Source organism: Myxocyprinus asiaticus, chromosome 47 (assembly GCF_019703515.2).
Source record: "Myxocyprinus asiaticus isolate MX2 ecotype Aquarium Trade chromosome 47, UBuf_Myxa_2, whole genome shotgun sequence".
NCBI classification, from domain to species: domain Eukaryota; kingdom Metazoa; phylum Chordata; class Actinopteri; order Cypriniformes; family Catostomidae; genus Myxocyprinus; species Myxocyprinus asiaticus.
The window spans coordinates 29,109,348-29,127,975 of record NC_059390.1 but is presented as its reverse complement, the minus strand read 5'-3'; the positions used below and the strand labels follow the sequence as shown (position 1 = coordinate 29,127,975).

At 37.4% G+C, this 18,628-nt stretch overlaps 1 protein-coding gene across 2 annotated transcripts; it reads left to right on the top strand.

Annotated features, from left to right (window-relative positions):
• Nucleotides 1-146: 146 nt before the first annotated feature.
• LOC127437024 (ras-related protein Rab-19-like) lies at nucleotides 147-8,061 on the top strand. Of its 2 annotated transcripts, none has more exons than XM_051691655.1 (3): nucleotides 147-776; nucleotides 4,773-4,950; nucleotides 5,160-8,061. In XM_051691655.1, the coding sequence occupies exons 1-3, from the start codon at nucleotides 558-560 to the stop codon at nucleotides 5,444-5,446; spliced, it is 684 nt and encodes a 227-aa protein (XP_051547615.1). In that variant the 5' UTR covers nucleotides 147-557; the 3' UTR covers nucleotides 5,447-8,061. The 2 variants fall into 2 exon arrangements, with proteins under 2 accessions (XP_051547615.1, XP_051547614.1); XM_051691654.1 differs by having other exon boundaries at nucleotides 4,767-4,950.
• The last annotated feature ends 10,567 nt before the right edge of the window (nucleotides 8,062-18,628 follow it).

Below are 18,628 nucleotides of genomic sequence, written 5' to 3'. Positions count from 1 at the left end.
AGCCAAAGGCTGTTTACCAGTTTACAGTAGTTTAGATGGTCTGATAAACTACATTACCCATAATGCAGCTGAGTAGGCAGCACTTTCACCTGTTACACCTGGTGGCTGGTTGAGAAGGAAAAGATAACCCCAAGAGAGGCAAAGACGGGCATGGAAACACAGACACACAGTGGAGATTTACATTAGAGAGCTGAAAGTGCTCCAGAGGGTATCAATACCAGCAGAACACACCATCAGGTTTGAAACAGCAACAGGTCTTTGTGCTCTGAGATGCAGGTACATTGAGAACTCTTGTCTGTTCAGCGCTTTGTTCCTGTGGGAATTACTGAGGGGAAACCTGCACATCTCTCAGGAGAAACATGATATGTAAGGACAGGGTTTTAGGAGCAACACCTGAGCTCAGGTGAACAGAGACATATAAACACATTTATCTATGGAACACTGGGTCAGCACTCATTTTGGGAGCTTTATGAAGAACGTGTTTTTAACACAGTATTACATTGATATTGACACTGGAACAAGCACATTGTTGTCCTGATCTAGAGTCAGTCTAACACATGGATCAAGAGGAGAAGGAGTGGACTATGCAGTCTGGATCAGAACCAGAAGACTCGTTTGACTTCCTCTTTAAGATTATTCTAATTGGAGATTCTAATGTGGGGAAAACCTGTGTGGTCCAGAGCTTCAAGACTGGACTCTTTTCAGAGAGGCAGCAGAACACTATTGGAGTTGACTTCACTGTTCGAACGCTCAACATTGAGGGCAAAAGAGTAAAGGTCTGGCTCATTCATATTTATTCACTATTCGGCTGTAATATATGTGATGTATACAGAGTTAAATTAATTAAAAATATGACTAGAATATAAAATACCTGCACAACGTTACAAATGAATTTATTTGATGTTTTTGGCTAATGCAGTCTTTAGAATGTAAAAGTGTGTAATACATGAAGCTCGGCTGATTCTTATAAGCATTTACACATTGCATGTCTCAGTGTAAGACTGAACAAGTTAAACCAGCATTGGTTTAGCAGAACAGGTTCTGCTGGTTTATCTAGATCCACATGCTACAAAGTTTTACACCAAAGGTGTGTTACGTCATTACTCAACAGGAAATGATAATCTAAATAAACATGGTGGTTCTGTTCATGCATAAACTTTGTGTTTGCCTCTCGTATCTGTGGACTATACGGACTAATCTGATGTTGAATAAGAACATACAGGTATAAACCCATTACAGGAGGGTTGGAAACATTTCCATTTTGATTCGTGCAGTTTCATTAGAAATCACCTTTGGACTTTCAAGACCAACACATTTGACTTTCATTTTTGTTATTTGGACTTTGTGTATCATATTACATTAACATGTAATAGAGTTCTTCTGAGGCAGAGAGCGTTCTTTCAGACTACAAACAACTTATTAATTTGGTGTTTCCCACCTTTTCAGTACTATACAGCATTTTCAGTGTTCTGGACTCCCACAACCCCATCAGTTTTGTGTATCCCCATAGCCCAGTCAGTCTTGTGGACCTTCTTAGCCCCATCAGTCTTATGTGCACCCCCGCTGCCCCGTCAGTCTTGTGCGCCCCCGCTGCCCCGTCAGTCTTGTGCGCCCCCGCTGCCCCGTCAGTCTTGTGCGCCCCCACAGCCCCATCAGTCTTATGCAGGGGTGTCAAACTCAGTTCCTGGAGGGCCACAGCCCTTCAGAGTTTAGTTCCAGCCCTGCTCCAAAATGCCTCCTTGTAATCTTCAAGCACTCCTGAAGACTTTGATTAGCTGCTTCAGGTGTGTTTAATTAGGGTTGGAGCTAAACTCTGCTGGACTGTGGCCCTCCAGGAACCGAGTTTGACACCCCCAGTCTTGTGAACCCCCACAGCCCCATCAGTCTTGTGTACCCCCACACCCCTGTAAGTCTTGTGTACCCCCACACCCCTGTAAGTCTTGTGTACCCCCACACCCCTGTAAGTCTTGTGTACCCCCACACCCCTGTAAGTCTTGTGTACCCCCACAGCCCCATCAGTCTTTTGTACCCACACAGGCGATTGGTTGGTGTTTTGTGTGTAGACGGTCACTGCTTGGTTGCATGTCATGCGGTTAGATTCTTGCTTTTTAAATGTTGTAAGATGTCTTAAAAATGTCCCAGACAATGTGTGCAGTTACTGGTTATCCTAATAATCAATTGAAACTAAAGTTTTGTTTAAAACAGCAATGTTATGATCAGAAACCACTCGCAAAGCAAAGCACTCCTGTCCCAGATGCTCCTTCCTCCATCAGCTGCCTACAGAAGGATTGACTTTGACTTTGAAAAAGCTTTGTAATAATTTGTTTGTGTGCTCTTTTCACTTTATTGGCAAGAAGTCAACAGGATTACTTATATTATCCACCATTACGGCTACGATAGACGGCCAGAAACGGAGCGCAATGAATTACATATAAACAACTGCATTATTGTGCTAACAGGTGTGTGTACATGTGCTGAAAGTTCATTAGAAATGTTGAGAGTTTGTTCATTTCTATTTAGCATCCTTTTTTGTGAATGCTTCACGTGTTTTGAAATGGCATTATTACTGAGTATAAAAGTGTTTTTATAAAAGTGTTTTTCCTGAACTGTCTGTGAGTAGTGACAATGTTTTCAACTGTTTTCATGCTGTGATGCTAAATGGATAAATTCTACAGTGGAAGACCATAATTATTATATGAGACATGTACAGTAGTTAGATGTTTTATCACGTTTGAAATTAACTGTATTCTGGTTTTCCTATGTCCTGCATTTTTCCTGCCTGCAATTCACTTTCTTTTGAGAGTCTTTGCAGAATGTGCTTGTCTTCCCTTAAGGGGAAACGGTGATTTTGAAAACAGTGCAGACATTATTCAGTATCAGTTCAATTTATTTGTACAGCTAGTGCTTTTAATAATACATACTGTTTTATAGTTGCTTTACAGAGAAAATGTAACTTTTGTGTACAAAGTTTATAATGTACACTGACAACCAAAACTTTGGAATAATGTACAGATTTTGTTGTTTCGGAAGGAAATTGGTACTTTAATTCACCAAAGTGGCATTCAGCTGATCACAAAGTATAGTCAGAACATTACTGATGTAAAAAACAGCACCATCACTATTTGAAAAAAGTCATTTTTTATCAAATCTAGACAGGCCCCATTTCCAGCAGCCATCACTCCAACACCTTATCCTTGAGTAATCATGCTAAATTGATCATTTGGTACTAGAAAATCACTTGCCATTATATCAAACACAGTTGAAAGCTATTTGAGTTGCCACAGTATGCAATAGACTGGCATGTCTTAATGTCAATATTAGGTCAAAAATGGCAAAAAAGAAACAGCATTCTCTAGAAACTCATCCGTCAGTAATTGTTTTGAGGAATGAAGGCTATACAATCCTTGCAATTGCTAAAAAATTTCCTGACTGTACATTGTGATCAGTTGAATGCCACTTTGGTGAATAAAAGTACCAATTTCTTTCCATAAGAGCAAAATCTGTACATTATTCCATGAACTTTTGGCCGCCAGTGTATGCCCAAATAAATATGTTTATTTGTATTGCATGTAGTTCTTTTTGTACGGTATAGTTTATTGTGTGGCTGCTAATACATTGTTATTTCGTACACAAGAACAATAAATTCAATCTATCAACAGGATCAGTTGTTCAGTCAACACTAAAACATTTCATGTAGGTTATAGCATTTAGATACGGATGTAAACTAACAATTATAAAGCTAGACTGAGCTTTCTACACAGTCATCTCCCACAAATTAATTATATTTTATCTGAAAAACAGCAGCATGACAGTCTCATCGCCTGAGTCCTGTAATACACGAGCATCCTGCTATCTGGACCTCCCTTGTATCTGCAATAAGTACATCATCTCGATACAACAAACTCTTCAGGTTCTGAATACACTCAATATATGCTTTAAAATAAACATAATTATCTACAGTTCTCAAAACATGTCCAACTTTACAGCTGTGAAGGTGCTAATAGGCTACATAGCTTTTCAGGTTAGTCTGCTCAGGTTCTTCCATCGATGGATAAAGACAAAATAATTAAAATTCTTCTCTTTGCGATATTTGGCCATCATCCTCAAACCCATAATCATTAACAGATAGGTGAGGAAGAACAATATTGCCTCGCTATAATTCTGTGATCAGTTGTTCTCAAGTTTTTTTCATTTTTAATGCTGCGTTAGTACATAACAACGATTGTTTTCACTTAACCAGAAGTTCCGCCCACATCACCCGCAAAGCATCATGGGAATATTGTGGATACAAATGAAAATAAATTATTTCTGAATTAAACTTCCCAAATATTATGGTAATTAAATTTGACAGATCCAAAAACCTTAACATTTAAAACAATTATAATCTTCAATTTCACTTCTCATATAAAAACAAAAATTGTTCTCTCAAATGCTTGGTGTGATGGTAATGACATCATCGTACTGGGGACAGTGATTCTTTGTGATCCATTTTTTTTTTTTACAAATTCTACATATAAATACCAAATGAATTTAAATTATTTTTTTAGGAAAAAGAGCAAAGTATTTTTGTGAAATAAACTTTTTAAATATACAGTATCTAATAAAATTATTTTAATATATCCTTTAAAACTAGAATGAATGCTTTTCATAAGACGTTTTTAATCAGAAAATATCTCTAATTAAAGAATCACCCTATCCAACTTTGGTGAGAATATAGAGAATAATTTGTTTTTCTGACAGAATGAATTCTTATTTTTTGCTGGCAGATGCAGGTCTGGGACACGGCTGGACAGGAGCGTTTCCGCACCATCACACAAAGCTACTACCGTAGTGCACATGGAGCCATGATAACCTATGACATCACACGTAGAACCACGTTTGATTCGGTCCCGCGCTGGATCCATGATGTTAAACAGTTTGGAGCAGCTAATGTACTCATGGCTCTTATAGGTAAAACCACATACACACAGAATGAGCTGTATTATACAGTTCAAACACACACTTAATTTAATTAAAAACCCACACGCAGCAACCTGGGGATTAGTGTTTTGATCAAGATATAAAATGGGCCAACTTTGATAACTTTGTCAGGATTTCAGATAGGCTCTTATCAGTGCTACAAGACATTTGAATATTTTGATGTTGTTGTTTTTTTCTAGGTAATAAGTGTGACCTGGAGTCCAAGCGAGATGTTCATTTTGAGGATGCGTGTAAACTAGCAGAAGAAAAAGAAATGTTAGCAGCTTTGGAAACGTCTACGAAACAGGCTAAGAGCATACAGGATGCGTTTATCCTGATGGCACGAGAACTGCTTCTACGACATGGAATGAACATGAAACAGGACGATTTCTGTAATGACTCCTCACAAGTCATACTGCCAACAAATTCCCGAGCCATTCACGATCATGCTTTATTTACACATGAGAAGAAGACCTGTGAATGCTAATACACAATAAACACACACATTATGTGAGATCTGATCCATTAGCTCAGCTTTTTAACCACAAAGGAAATGTGACAGTGACTGTTTTACTATTACTCATTTGATCTGTTGATCTGGAGAAAAATCATGTTACAAGAATCAATTAACCTCGTGACAAGTGTGTATCTTATATAGTAAATATCACTGAATCAAAATTAGAAGATGGCACAGATCCAGCAATATTAATTTAAAGACTATGGGCTCTATTTTCATGACCACGCTTGCTGCAGTACAATGATGTGCACTAGATTTATCCAGTTTTCGTGAGAGTGCAAATTCTAAGTGCAATTTTTGTGCCAGCGCAAAGCACAAGTGGGTGTGGATGGGAGTGTTTGTGATATTTGTGGGTGTTTGCTTGCAAATTGTGGGTATATTGTAAATGAAGTGGTGCACATCCAGGGTTGGGGAGTAACGAAATACATGTAACGGGATTACGTATTTAAAATACAAAATATAAATAACTGTATTCCACTACAATTACAATTTAAATCATTGGTAATTAGAACACTGTTACATTCAAAAAGTATTTTGATCACTGAAGAAATTACTTTGCATTTTATTGTCATTTGTTTCATTTAATATTTAGTCCTTTCAGATGGAAAACATTTATACATATAAATGATTCATTTGAACAGCAGTGAAACACTTTCTTATGATGTGTTACATTCATACGAGCAGACAGAGAAGTACGTTTGAAGTAAGTTTGGAGCAGAAGAAACAGAAATAAACCTTGTGTAAATTGTCAGCTTTACGCTAAGATGCTATTTCTAGCCATTTTACATGCATGTTACCAGACACGATCATATTTTTATTTTTTCAAGAAAATTCACATTGGATCATAATTTCTTTTTTTCTAGTAAGATCTTTGATATTAGGGCACAAATCATATTCTTGATAATAATTTTTTTATTGTTTTCCTGTAAAAATATCTAAAAATCCTTAAAACAAGATCAGTTTGATTTATCTTGTTTTAGAAACAACACTGCACAAGATATTTCGGTTTTTCAGATAATGTATTTTTATCATGTGTATTTTGTCTTACTGTACTGGCAGAGTTTTTATAGCCAAAACAAGTGAAAAAATCTACCAGTGCTGAAGAAGTAATCCAAAGTATTTAGAATACATTACTGACCTTGAGTAATCTAACGAAATACATTACAAATTACATTTTACAGCATGTATTCTGTAATCTGTAGTGGAATACATTTCAAAAGTAACCCTCCCAACCCTGTGTGTGTGTGTGTGTGTGTGTGTGTATGTGTGTGTATATATATATATATATATATATATATATATATATATATATATATATAATAGATTCTACAGAGAGATTAATTCATAAAAAATGAATTGCACTTTCCACAAATGGATAACAAGGTTGCAAGTCATATGGTTGCACATGTAGTGTAAATTCAGGAATACCTGTAGTGGCAGACCAAAAACCACTTCATGTAAAAGATTGTCTTAAAAACCCACGTAGGTGTTCTAGGGTTAGACATCAAATGTCTGTATCCCCTGTTACCATATGATATTCCCCCTATTAAAAAAACATGGAACATTGCTTAAAAATGTGATGGCCAAGAAATAACTTTATTAACTTTGTTTGTTGTTCTACATAACTATTTTAAATAACTATTTAAGAAAAAAAAAACTATTTTTATTGTGTGACTGTGTTCATCATGCTCAGCATTAAGCCCTGTTACTTAAGAACAAATGATTAAACAAATATTTATTTTAATTTATGAGAACTGTATTAATATACTATTATTAATTAACTTTATAACATAAAATTAAATCATTAATGAATGGTTTATTTATTAATAACTATAAACCAGCATTTGGTCCCAAACTAGGGCAACATTACTGACTGATAGCTCAATTAATGTGTCTTCTATCATGTGAAATGACTTTTTTAAATGTAGCTGAATTGTTTTTATTTTTATTTTTTTTATTTTTATTTTTATTATTATTATAAGAGAATTTGCATCACTGTCTACCCTAGAATGCATATGTGGGTCATATATGTGTTTCCTATGGTATTAAATGCATTTAACACTGGTAATGTTTTTTGTAATGCATTGTTTTCAGTTTCCATTTGTATTATATGTTAAATACCATGTTCATGTTTATTTTTATGTATGCAAGGATGGGAAGTTTTCATTCAGCCGATGCTTTAATCCAAAGTACTTGATATTATATCTTTTACAGGGACAGTCCTCATGGAACAGCCTGAGGTTAGATGCCTTGTTCACGGCAAGGGCACAATGATAATAGCTCCTGGAGCACTTATTAATGTGTTTGAACCTGCAACTTGTTTCAATTCAGTACACCTCACCACTCTGAATAACAACTATAGCTACATAGAGTGACATATGGTGTCATTTGACAGTATAGAGTACATACGGTTGTTACTTTACAAGTTTATCACAAACTTTTTTTTTGTAAAAAAAAAAACAAAAAAAAACATTTTATCCATATTATTGTACTTATATGTACCCTATCTGTTTGTATAAAGTTGTATTGACATTTCATATTTTATCACCAAACATGCAAATTACCCATATTTCTGCTATACAGGATTTTTTACACTGTAATGTTAATGTTACTGGAACTCTTCAGAATTTAATAAAACATATATCAACTATTTAAAAACAGAAATTTCTAATAAAAGTATCATTAGAGTTAATTTTCCTTGAAAAAGATTTTATAAAGAAAAAGTCTCTAGATTTCACCTGGGTCTTTTTTACCCACATATGCATTTAAGAGGGGTGAACTTACATTTGTGTAATCTTGTAGCAAACTAATATTTGACTAATGGTCACAGATCTGAACATCCTCACCAGTCACACTTGTGTTTCATGATGTTTGAGTCTATAGGGCTTCACACACACACACACACACACACACACACACACACACACAGTGCATAATGTCTACTTTGTCCCTGGCTAACCAATGTTTCACACTTCTGATTTTAAAAGAGGGTTAGCACTGCTCTAGAGCCATCAATATAAACATGCCGTTTCACCGTCAGCGAGAAGAAACCGTTAAAAATGTGGACAGTATTACTTTAGTTTTTTGTAGTATGTTTTAAAAGATGTAAGATAAGCAGTTATTAACACAGGTCTGTGCCTGTGGCAAGCATCCAATCAATGTTATGATCTCATAAATATGCCAATAAGAACGTTAATCCAGAGTTTACAGTTGTGTGAAACCTCCACACCTGAGGGTCAAGTATGAACATTATGATAACACATAGCTAAGAATTTCAGGTGTGAAAAGCCCTTATGATGTTGTATATTATGCATATTTATTATTGTATATGTGAATGTATCTGACAGGAGACTCGAGTGTGAAGAAAAGCTTATTAACTCTTCTTTGAAATCACTGATCAGCCCAAAATGAACATAATGAAAAGAAACTTACACTATTTGACTCCTTTACAACAGATCCTACAGAATGACATACTCCAGCTGTAAGCAATCTTACTATTTAAATCAAGTCAGTTGTAATTATATAGCACTTTTCACAACAGGCATTGTTTCAAAGCAGCTGTACATGAAATTATGCTATAACAGAAAATTAATATAATGCCAATATTAGTTATTTATGTTTAGAACTATTAGTGGTTAAAATGAGTAAACTAAGTGTTGTGGGACAATGATTAACCAAATGATTTTATTTGAACTATAAGTTTTAGTGTTAAAGTCCTTGAAGTCATCGCGAATTAACTGAGGAAATACACATAGATGCATTGTCCTTTGATATTGGCTGATGAAGTTTTTGTTAGTGGTTAATTAATTTTCAATGTAGTTCTTTTTTTTTTTTTTTATACTAATACTATTTCTTAAAAGATATTGTTTGTTTTTATCCACGAGTGCCCTCATCACCATGGAGTACAGTCACATTTGTGACATGTGACTGTTACCAAGCATTTTTCTGGGGTTCTTCTGCACTTAAATGATTTATAAAATCAGAGACAAAGATTATCTAAACCTTCATTCTGCATGATGAACTTTAATTGAAAAGTTTCTTGATTAAATTTTCACATACGCAACACTACACATATGTAACAAAAGAAGACGTTTAATATGTAAAAAAAAAAAAGAAAGAAAGAAAGAAAGAAAAAAAAGTCTTCCAAGAAAAAAGGCATTTTAAAATAGAAATCATTCATGGAACATACATTTTCTACAGAAAAATCTCAGTTTTTTCTTTTGAAACAGCAGCACACACTCAGCAAATATAGCATCAAACAAACATCACATATCAACAGTTCAAACACTCTCCCACCTTTCTGGTCTGTTTCCCTTTTATTACTGGAGCTTAAAAACAGAGAAGAAGATCATTACAATGTGAATGAACATGTCTCTCCAAACAGACATACGGGTCACAGGTCACAAGAGACTGAGGATGTGCCAGTGGTTTAGTTGTTGGAGCGATTAATTGGTGTAAAGAAACACGTGTAACTAGTCTGCTTTATTTCCACTCGATCAGACGCATTTCACAGTATCCCTGGACACTAAGTGCACACTGAATGAAGCATGTGAAATCATGAGAATAATGAACATATGAATGTAGAAGTAGATAATGAAGTGTTGGTGTTGTACATGGCTGTGAAAAAGTATTTGATCCCGATTTCTTCTATTTTTGTGTATTTTTCATACTAAATAGTTTTAGATATATAACATAAAACAAAGGCAACCTGACTAAACACAAAATACAGTTTTCAAATATATATTTTTTATTGAAGCAAAAAAAGTTATCCAACACCTATATCACCCATGTGAAAAACTAACTGCCCCCTTAAACTTTATAGCTGGTTGTGCCACCTTTAGAAGCAACAACCGCAACCAAATGCTTCTTTCACAACACTGTGGTGGAATTTTGGCCCACTCTTCTTTGCAGAACTGCTTTAGTTCAGCCACATTAGAGGGTTTTCAAGCATGAACTGCCCGTTTAAGATCCTGCCACAGCATCTCAATCGGGTTCAAGTCAGGACTCCAAAACTTTAATTTAGCTTCTTTTGAGCCATTCAGAGGTGGACTTACTCCTATGCTATGGATCGTTGTCTTGCTGCATAATCCAGTTGTGCTTGAGCTTCAACTGGTAGAGAGAAGAATTAATGTTTCCCTCAATTATTGCAAGTCGGCCTGGCCCTGAAGCAGCAAAGCATCCCCACACCATCACACTACCACCACCATGCTTGACCGTTGGTATGATGTTGTTTTTGTGGAATTCTGTGTTTGATTTACTCCAGATGTAACGGGACACCTGTTTTCCAAACAGTTCCACTTTCAACTCATCAGTCCACAGAACATTCTCCCAAAAGGTTTGAGGCACATCAAGGTGTGTTTTGACAAAATTCAGACAAGCCTTAATGTTCTTCTGGGTTAGCGGTGGTTTTTGGCTCACCACTCTTCCATGGATGGCATTTTTGCCAGTGTCTTTCTGATAGTGGAGTCATGAACAGTGACCTTTATTGATGCAAGAGAGGCCTGCAGTTCTTTGGATGTTGTCCTTGGCTTTTTTGTGACTTCCTGGATGAGTCGTCACTGTGCTCTTGGAGGAATTTTGGAAGGTCAGCCACTTCTGGGAAGGTTCACTACTGTGCCAAGTTGTCTTCATTTGGAGATAATGGTACTCACTGTGGTTCTTTGGAGTCCCAGAGCATTTGAAATAGCTTTGTAACCTTTCCCAGACTGATGTATTTCAATCACCTTTTTCCTCATCATTTCTGGAATTTCTTTCGAACTTGGCATAGTGTGCTACTAGGTGATGATTTGATTGAACAGGGCTGGCAGTAATCAGGCCTGGGTGTGTCTAGTCCAACTGAACCCCATTGTGAATGCAGTTTAATATATTTGGGGATTTAGTAACTAAGGGGGCAAATACTTTTTCACACTAGCACAGTTGGTATTGGTTAACTTTTTCGCTTAAATAAATAACATCATTTAAAAACTGTATTTTGTGTTTACTCAGAGTGCCTTTGTTTTATGTTAGTTTTTGTTTGTTTTTTTTTTTTTTTTACAATTTAGTATGAGATATACACAAATACAGAAGAAATCAGGATGGGGGCATGTACTTTTTCACAGCACTGTATGTACGTTTACCTGCAGCAGCACTAAACAATGATTCCTCATCACTCCAGTCCTCATGTGTGCCTGACACATCCTTCCAGCGCACCTTGTCAAACACACATTGATGTGTTCATAGCACACAAAGCGTGACATTCATACACGACACACTGTGTTACACACCTCCTCTGCTGCAGTTTGTCTGTGTGTGTGCGGCTGACAGATGTTAAGCTGGGGTCATGTGTGTGACGTGCAGGAGTTGAACTCTGAACTTCTGAATGCAACTCACACTCAGGTTCATCATAATTCTGCTGCTAGACAAATGACATCTGACTTTAGACAATGGTAAATGATCACAGCTGAACAAATAGAAACACTCAATTGTCACATTATAAATGATGATACATTTATGTGTTCATCCAGATTAAAAAAACACTTCATACACACCTATTCTATAATGAACATATTTTCAATTGCCGAATTCATTTTGAGATCAGGGACTTAACTTAAGTTCATATATTGCAGTGAGTCACACACACCTGTTCTGCTGTTGTTTATGTGTGTGTGTGTGTGTGGCTCTCAGATGGTGTTGGACTGGGGTCACGTGTGTAATGTGCAGGAGCTGAACTCTGAACTTCAGGAAGCTGCTCAGATGAGTCACGAGTCTGATTCACTCACTATTCTCCTCCTGCAGGAAAAGCTTTAAACACCAGTCAAATCTCATTTAATAAGACATTGATAATACTTTTCTATTAATGGCAATTAAAAAAAAAATTCTAGACAATATTTAAGCAATAAATGATAAACAATTCATCTAAAAAAAAAATAATGATAACATTGGACATTTTCAATTGGTTTGAAATAAAGTTATAAATATACAGTTCATTCTCATTAGGGCTGCTAAAATTAATGCAATAAATTGATATCAATTGATATTAAGTGTCTTGATAGTTGTTAAATAATAATAATCTTCTGCTGGGTTAAAATTTGACATTTTGATTTAAATTAAAGTTATAATTTATGATTATAACTTAAAATTATGAGATTAAATACTGTATTTTTAACACCATTAAATTTGATGCTAGTCCACCTAATCTGATACTCCTTTTCAATATGACTCTGTGAAGGATCTCTGTTCGTTCGGGAAAGAAGGAAGCGGGAACTGGATGCACATTCAACAAGACTTTAACACGACATAAAACTGAAAGCATAACAACACGTTGTCACACACACACAGTGGCCGCATGCGTCTCTCTCTCTCTCTCTCTCTGCCGTTGCTGGCTCCTCCTTTATCTCTCTCCTGCTAATTGGGCAACTCAGCGCCGGGCGTGCATCCTCTCGGCCCGGCCATGCCCTCCTCCTCGTCACATACCCCCAACGCCTGATTCAGGCAGGGGAAACCTCCTGGAGGGGAGGAGTTGCCCCTTCAGCCATCCTGTCGCTGGCTGGTCTTCCCCGCCTCCTGGGAACCTAGATAGGACGAGGGGAGGGAAAGGGGAGAGAGAAAGATAACGCTCTTCTTCGGCTCTCGCGGGCACACAGCCTCAGCTGCTCCTCTGCCCCCTGGTGGACGACAGCAGGCTCCTTCGCCTCCTGCCGGATGGCAGCGGCTCCTCCGCCCCCTGGCGGATGGCAGCAGCGAGATCTCCCGGAGAGTGTGCTCTTCCTCCCTTCCCGGGTTTCGGCACCAGTGTGAAGGATCTCTGTTCGTTTGGGAAAGGAGGAAGCGGGAACTGGATGAACCGGAGCGAGTACACCAACAACCTGTCTTCCAAACCATGTTTTTTCGATTCACTACAATAAGTCTACATTTACATTTAAAAAAAAAATAAAAAATTGTTATGCATTTGGCAGATGCTTTTATACAAAGCGACTTACAGTGCACTTATTACAGGGACAATCCCCCTAGAGCAACCTGGAGTTAAGTACCTTGCTCAAGGACACAATGGTTGTGGCTGTGGGGATTGAACCGGCAACCTTCTGCTTACTGGTTCTGTGCTTTAGCCCACTACACTGCCACCACCACCCCTACACACAAATCTACAATAAAGATTTTTATTTAGAGCTGTCGGAACAGATTTGGTGCAAAAAATCGCAGGTATACGTCATTCATCCTTGCGTGATTATGTCATGTCCGTAAGCTCAGAAAGAAGGTCCGGCTGTGGTGTGAAGGTCCTTGGCTCTCCGATCCTCTGGCTGCGCCTTGTCCCTCCGATCTGTCAGCTCCACTGGGGACCTCCTTCCCTACGGCTCCACCTTGGTCCTCAGTCCCACCGGCTCAGCCTCAGTCTTCCGAACCCCCAGCTCCGCCTTGCTCCTCCGAGCCTCCAGCGCCGCCTTGGTCCACCCTGGCCCTTTGAGTCTTCGGCTACTCTCCGGGTATCTAGTTCTCCATGGCTCCACCCCTCGAGCCTCTCACGGCTCCGCCTTCCATGGCTCCGCCCCTCGAGACTCTCATGGCTCCACCCCCCATGAGCTCCGCCCTGATCCTGTGTCATGTGGTTCCCTTGTCATGTGATTTCATGTTTTCCCTCCATGTTCATGTGTCTTGTTTTCATTGGTTTATTGGTTTATTATCTTGTTATCAGTTCTGTCTGTTTATTGGTTATCTTTGTCATGTGTTCTCCCATGTCCATGTATTTAAACCCTCATGTTTTCCATTGTCCTTTGTCAGGTATTGTTGATGTAGGTTGGTTCATAGTCATGCCATGTAACAGTCAAGTTCATTTTTTGTTTTTGTTTCATGTTTATGTTAAGGTTTATTGGATTTCATTCAATCGTCTTCGTCATCATCATTACCAACAGCATCGTTACATCGCCATGTGTTTATAAGTTTGTTTGTTTTTTCTGGAGAAGTTGCTGTTACATGTTTAATAATATTCATGATTTCTTAGTATTTTATAACATTGCTGCAGTTTCGAGATTCCCAAAGTGTGTGTCTCTAAATATGTGTGTGCCGCTATTTTCTTAGTCTCTCTTTTTTTTTTTACCTCAGTCACAGAAATGCACAAGTTGAAAGATTATTATTTTTTTTTTTTATTATAATTTTTTTTTTTTTTTTTTTTGCCTGATGAAGACCTAATGGTCTAAATGTTGCAAGCAAGTGTAAGCCAATAAAGTATTTTTGGAGCAATAAATCAGTGTACACACACTTGACATTTTATTACTTTATACAGATCCCCATGAATGTATGCTCATCACAAGTTGTTTATTATGTACCGATTTCATGGCACAGTAATGAACTGTTTATTCATTTGTTTAGCTTGTAACCAACTCTCTCTTGTAACTTTTCTTCCAAATAAGCTATAAAACATATATTTATTGTAATTATGATATTGCAGATTTCTGTGAGTTATTTTCATGTTCAGTAAAGTATTTCATCATTATTAAATCCTCATTTTGCATTTTTATATTACAGTTTTATTGTTTGCAGTGCATAGATCTACTAATATAGTATTCCGGTTCACTCGCATTCTCCACTAATATAAAAATATAGTGTCTTCAACTGAATTTATATCAGCCATTTCAGGAGTTTCACCTCTTAAAATGATGTGTAGTACAATACAAACATTAATGTGTATTGTGTAGTGGATAAAACACTTTTTATTAAAATATAATTAAGAGTGTTGTTTATCTTCTTTAAATTAAGTAATATATCGGTTATAAATGTTTAAGTGAATAACATAATATCAACATGAAAATAGCTCATCATGACTCCACTCTGCAGGTAATCTCTGAGTTCTCGTTCAAACCATGAGATTCATCCGCCACAAGAGCGGTGCCGAATCACAACTGATGTAAAGTTTTCCTCCGCAGTTTTATGCTTCAACCGCTAGAAATCATGACATGAATCACAATTCATCATTTGAATCTACTGACAGCACTACTGTATAATCTCAACAGTACAACAAAAGACAAGTGCTGCTGAAAATGCCCATTTCAATCAGATTGACTGACTTTACACGAGTCCATGAGAAAACAAAGTCTTGTACCAAAGGTACTGTGTTGACACAGGTTTGTAAGGTTAGTGCCATCAGAGTTTTGTTTGTGGCACTTACTAAGTGAACTAGACATGCACGAGTAGAACTCTTCATTCTGCTTTGAGTAACGACTGTGAAATAATCTTTTGAACAGAAAGAAATTCTGATCACACATTTCCAGTCTATTTGAATCCATTTTTCTATGCTGCTCTATTGTAGTGGTGAAATCAATTGCAGATACATCTGCATCTAATATCAAATCAAATCAAATCACTTTTATTGTCACACAGCCATATACACAAGTGCAATAGTGTGTGAAATTCTTGGGTGCAGTTCCGAGCAACATAGCAGTCGTGACAGTGATGAGACATATACCAATTTACAATAAACATCAGATTTACACAACACAATTTAAAATCTAATATACACATAATTACACACAACACAATATACAAATAATAACATACAATGTACAGTATACAATACACACAATATAGAATACACATTATACAATAAAAAAAAATAGTATAAATAGTATATATAAAATGTACAGTAGGTTGTATTGTACTTATTGACATTCAGGCTGTCGGTTGATAGTAAGTTGCCAGTGTGTTGTTAAGAGAGAATATAATATAATAATAATATCATTTATGACGGTCGTGACGTGAGATATAAGAGTAATAAAGTGCAGTGCTGATGTATATTGATCGTGAGAGATCAAGATTTCAAAAGTCTGATTGCTTGGGGGAAGAAGCTGTCATGAAGTCGGCTGGTGCGGGTCCTGTATATAGCCTGTAAAAACCAAATGAACTGTGATTGGTCATTTGATATGTCAGGCAGTTCTTCTACTGACCTCTTGGCGTGTTTGCGGCAGACAGATGCAGGGCTGCTATCAGCCGTCTGCGGTTCAGAGGAGACAGACGCTCCATCATGGTCGATTCTGTTTCTGAAAAACACACTGAACTTTTCAAAGCTTGACCTTATGCACTAAATAACTGCACATTAGCATGTGTTCCATCTGGCTATGATGTATTAGTAAACAAGAGTCATGTTGTGTTACCTGTCAGTATGCTTCAGTGGGGCTGCTGTGTCAGGTGACATGTTGTTGAATTGTGCCTCCTCCTCCTGTGGCGTGATGTCATAGTCACTGTGCTGACTGTCCTCCTCCAGCACCAAGATTGAGATGGTCATGCCAGTGTAACGTGACACCTTGGAGCTGCGCTCGCCATCCTGCGTCATTACCTCGCCAGCATCCAGTTTCTCACTCTGCTCGAGCGGCGTCTCGGACAGAGACAGGTGCAACTCTGGACCGGATGCGCTTCTGTTCTCCTGCAGTGCATCGTTCTCCACTTCTTACTGCAGCTGACAGAAGGATACGCCCACCCCGTAGTGCGCACCGAGAGCGCTGTACACCTGATGCAGCTGCTGCAGATTCACCTGCACCAGATCTGATGGAGAGCATGCTGAACTGAGGCACACAAACACAAAGAAGAATCTGTGTGAAAAGTGCTCCATGTGACTGGAGTTTGTCTCGAGTTGTGTTTGAGAACATTAATGATTCTGTCATGGTGTTCTGAAGCTTCACAATCATTAAGATTCTCCTTTTGTGTTCAATGACAGAATAACATGAGTAAACACTGACAGAACTGTCATTATGACTTTAGATGTGTACCCATGTTGAGTTGACGTTGAAGGGATTGTGTGATCAGATGATGTAGAGTACAGCTCATCACATGACCTCGTGACATATGAACCTCCTGATCGATGCAGCATCTGTCAAACAAATACACATGTCATCAATACAATCACAGGTGAATTATGACAACTGGTTTAAATGAGGTCAATCTCATGAAACTGAGCTTGAACCATGGCCGTGAGGATTGCGACTGATATATTGGGACAGATAATTGCCGCTAGTTTTATTTTTATGATTATTATTCCTCTGTGGCTAACAACATAAAGAATATTCATGTATATAATATGTGAACACAAAGCATGAAAAGTGGTTCTGGTGATTTCTACACATTCGTTCTACTAACGAGCTGATGAGATTAATCAGGTGTGTTTGATTAAGGAGACATCCAGTGTAGTGTAGGGAAACACTGGTCTATGACCATAAAAATTCATTTAACATCACCCCATAGACTACTAGCTAATTTCATAAGTTACGCTAGCATAAAAACGTGGTTGTTTTTTAATTTATGATGTCTTGTCAGTTACAAAATTCTAAAAGATATCAGTGCTAACTAAAGTTCCATTTGAGTAGATTTCAGATATCATTCTAGAGTATTTAAAAAATATATTTAGATACCTTTTTCGAACACACGTACCCTTCAGTTATGTAAAGGTGGTGTTTAACCATCAAATTCCTTACAAATATATTTGTATCACACAGACAATGCAGAAATTATTATAATTATTAGGAAAGATTCGTTTTTACTGTAAAATACTATATATAATTGTATTATTATTCAGCAAGATTGATTTTACTTACATTTTTCACCCAAACTCGTGATTTTAAAGGCAAGGAAGCTCAAAATTGTGGGCGTGTCTTCAGATATGCAATTTCCAAGCTAGAAAATGTCGTATGCATGCGCAGTGTGTGTGGGTAGCACATTCTGAGAGGTAGGTCAGATTGTCAAAACACCGCCGCTGGACAGTTCTACATTGCAACAGTGGCCTCTACAAGTGAAATAAAACAGCCATTGTTAAAGGTTATAAAACAAGCTCTCTGAAGAGGTTTGTTCTTTAGTAGACAGAAGTTAATCATAATTTCATGGTGATTTTGACTGATGGTGTGCCTAGAGAAAAGGACACAAGTCTGTTTTTATATAATACCGAATTACCGGACAATTAAGCTGGTATTTAAGTTTTATTTAAGAATTAAGTTCACGCTGCCAGCGACTTTGTTGCTACATGTTGCCAGTGGCTGGCAGTTAGGTCGCTAGTGGTGTGTATGGAGAGTCCTTTCCTCCATCTTTCTGTCACTGCAGGAGCTGAGAGTGAGAAGGATCACGTGAGCTCTACCGTCTTCTCTCGTATTGGCTGTCGCTCCCTAAAGTCGCTCTTCATTTGCATGAAGTTAAACATTT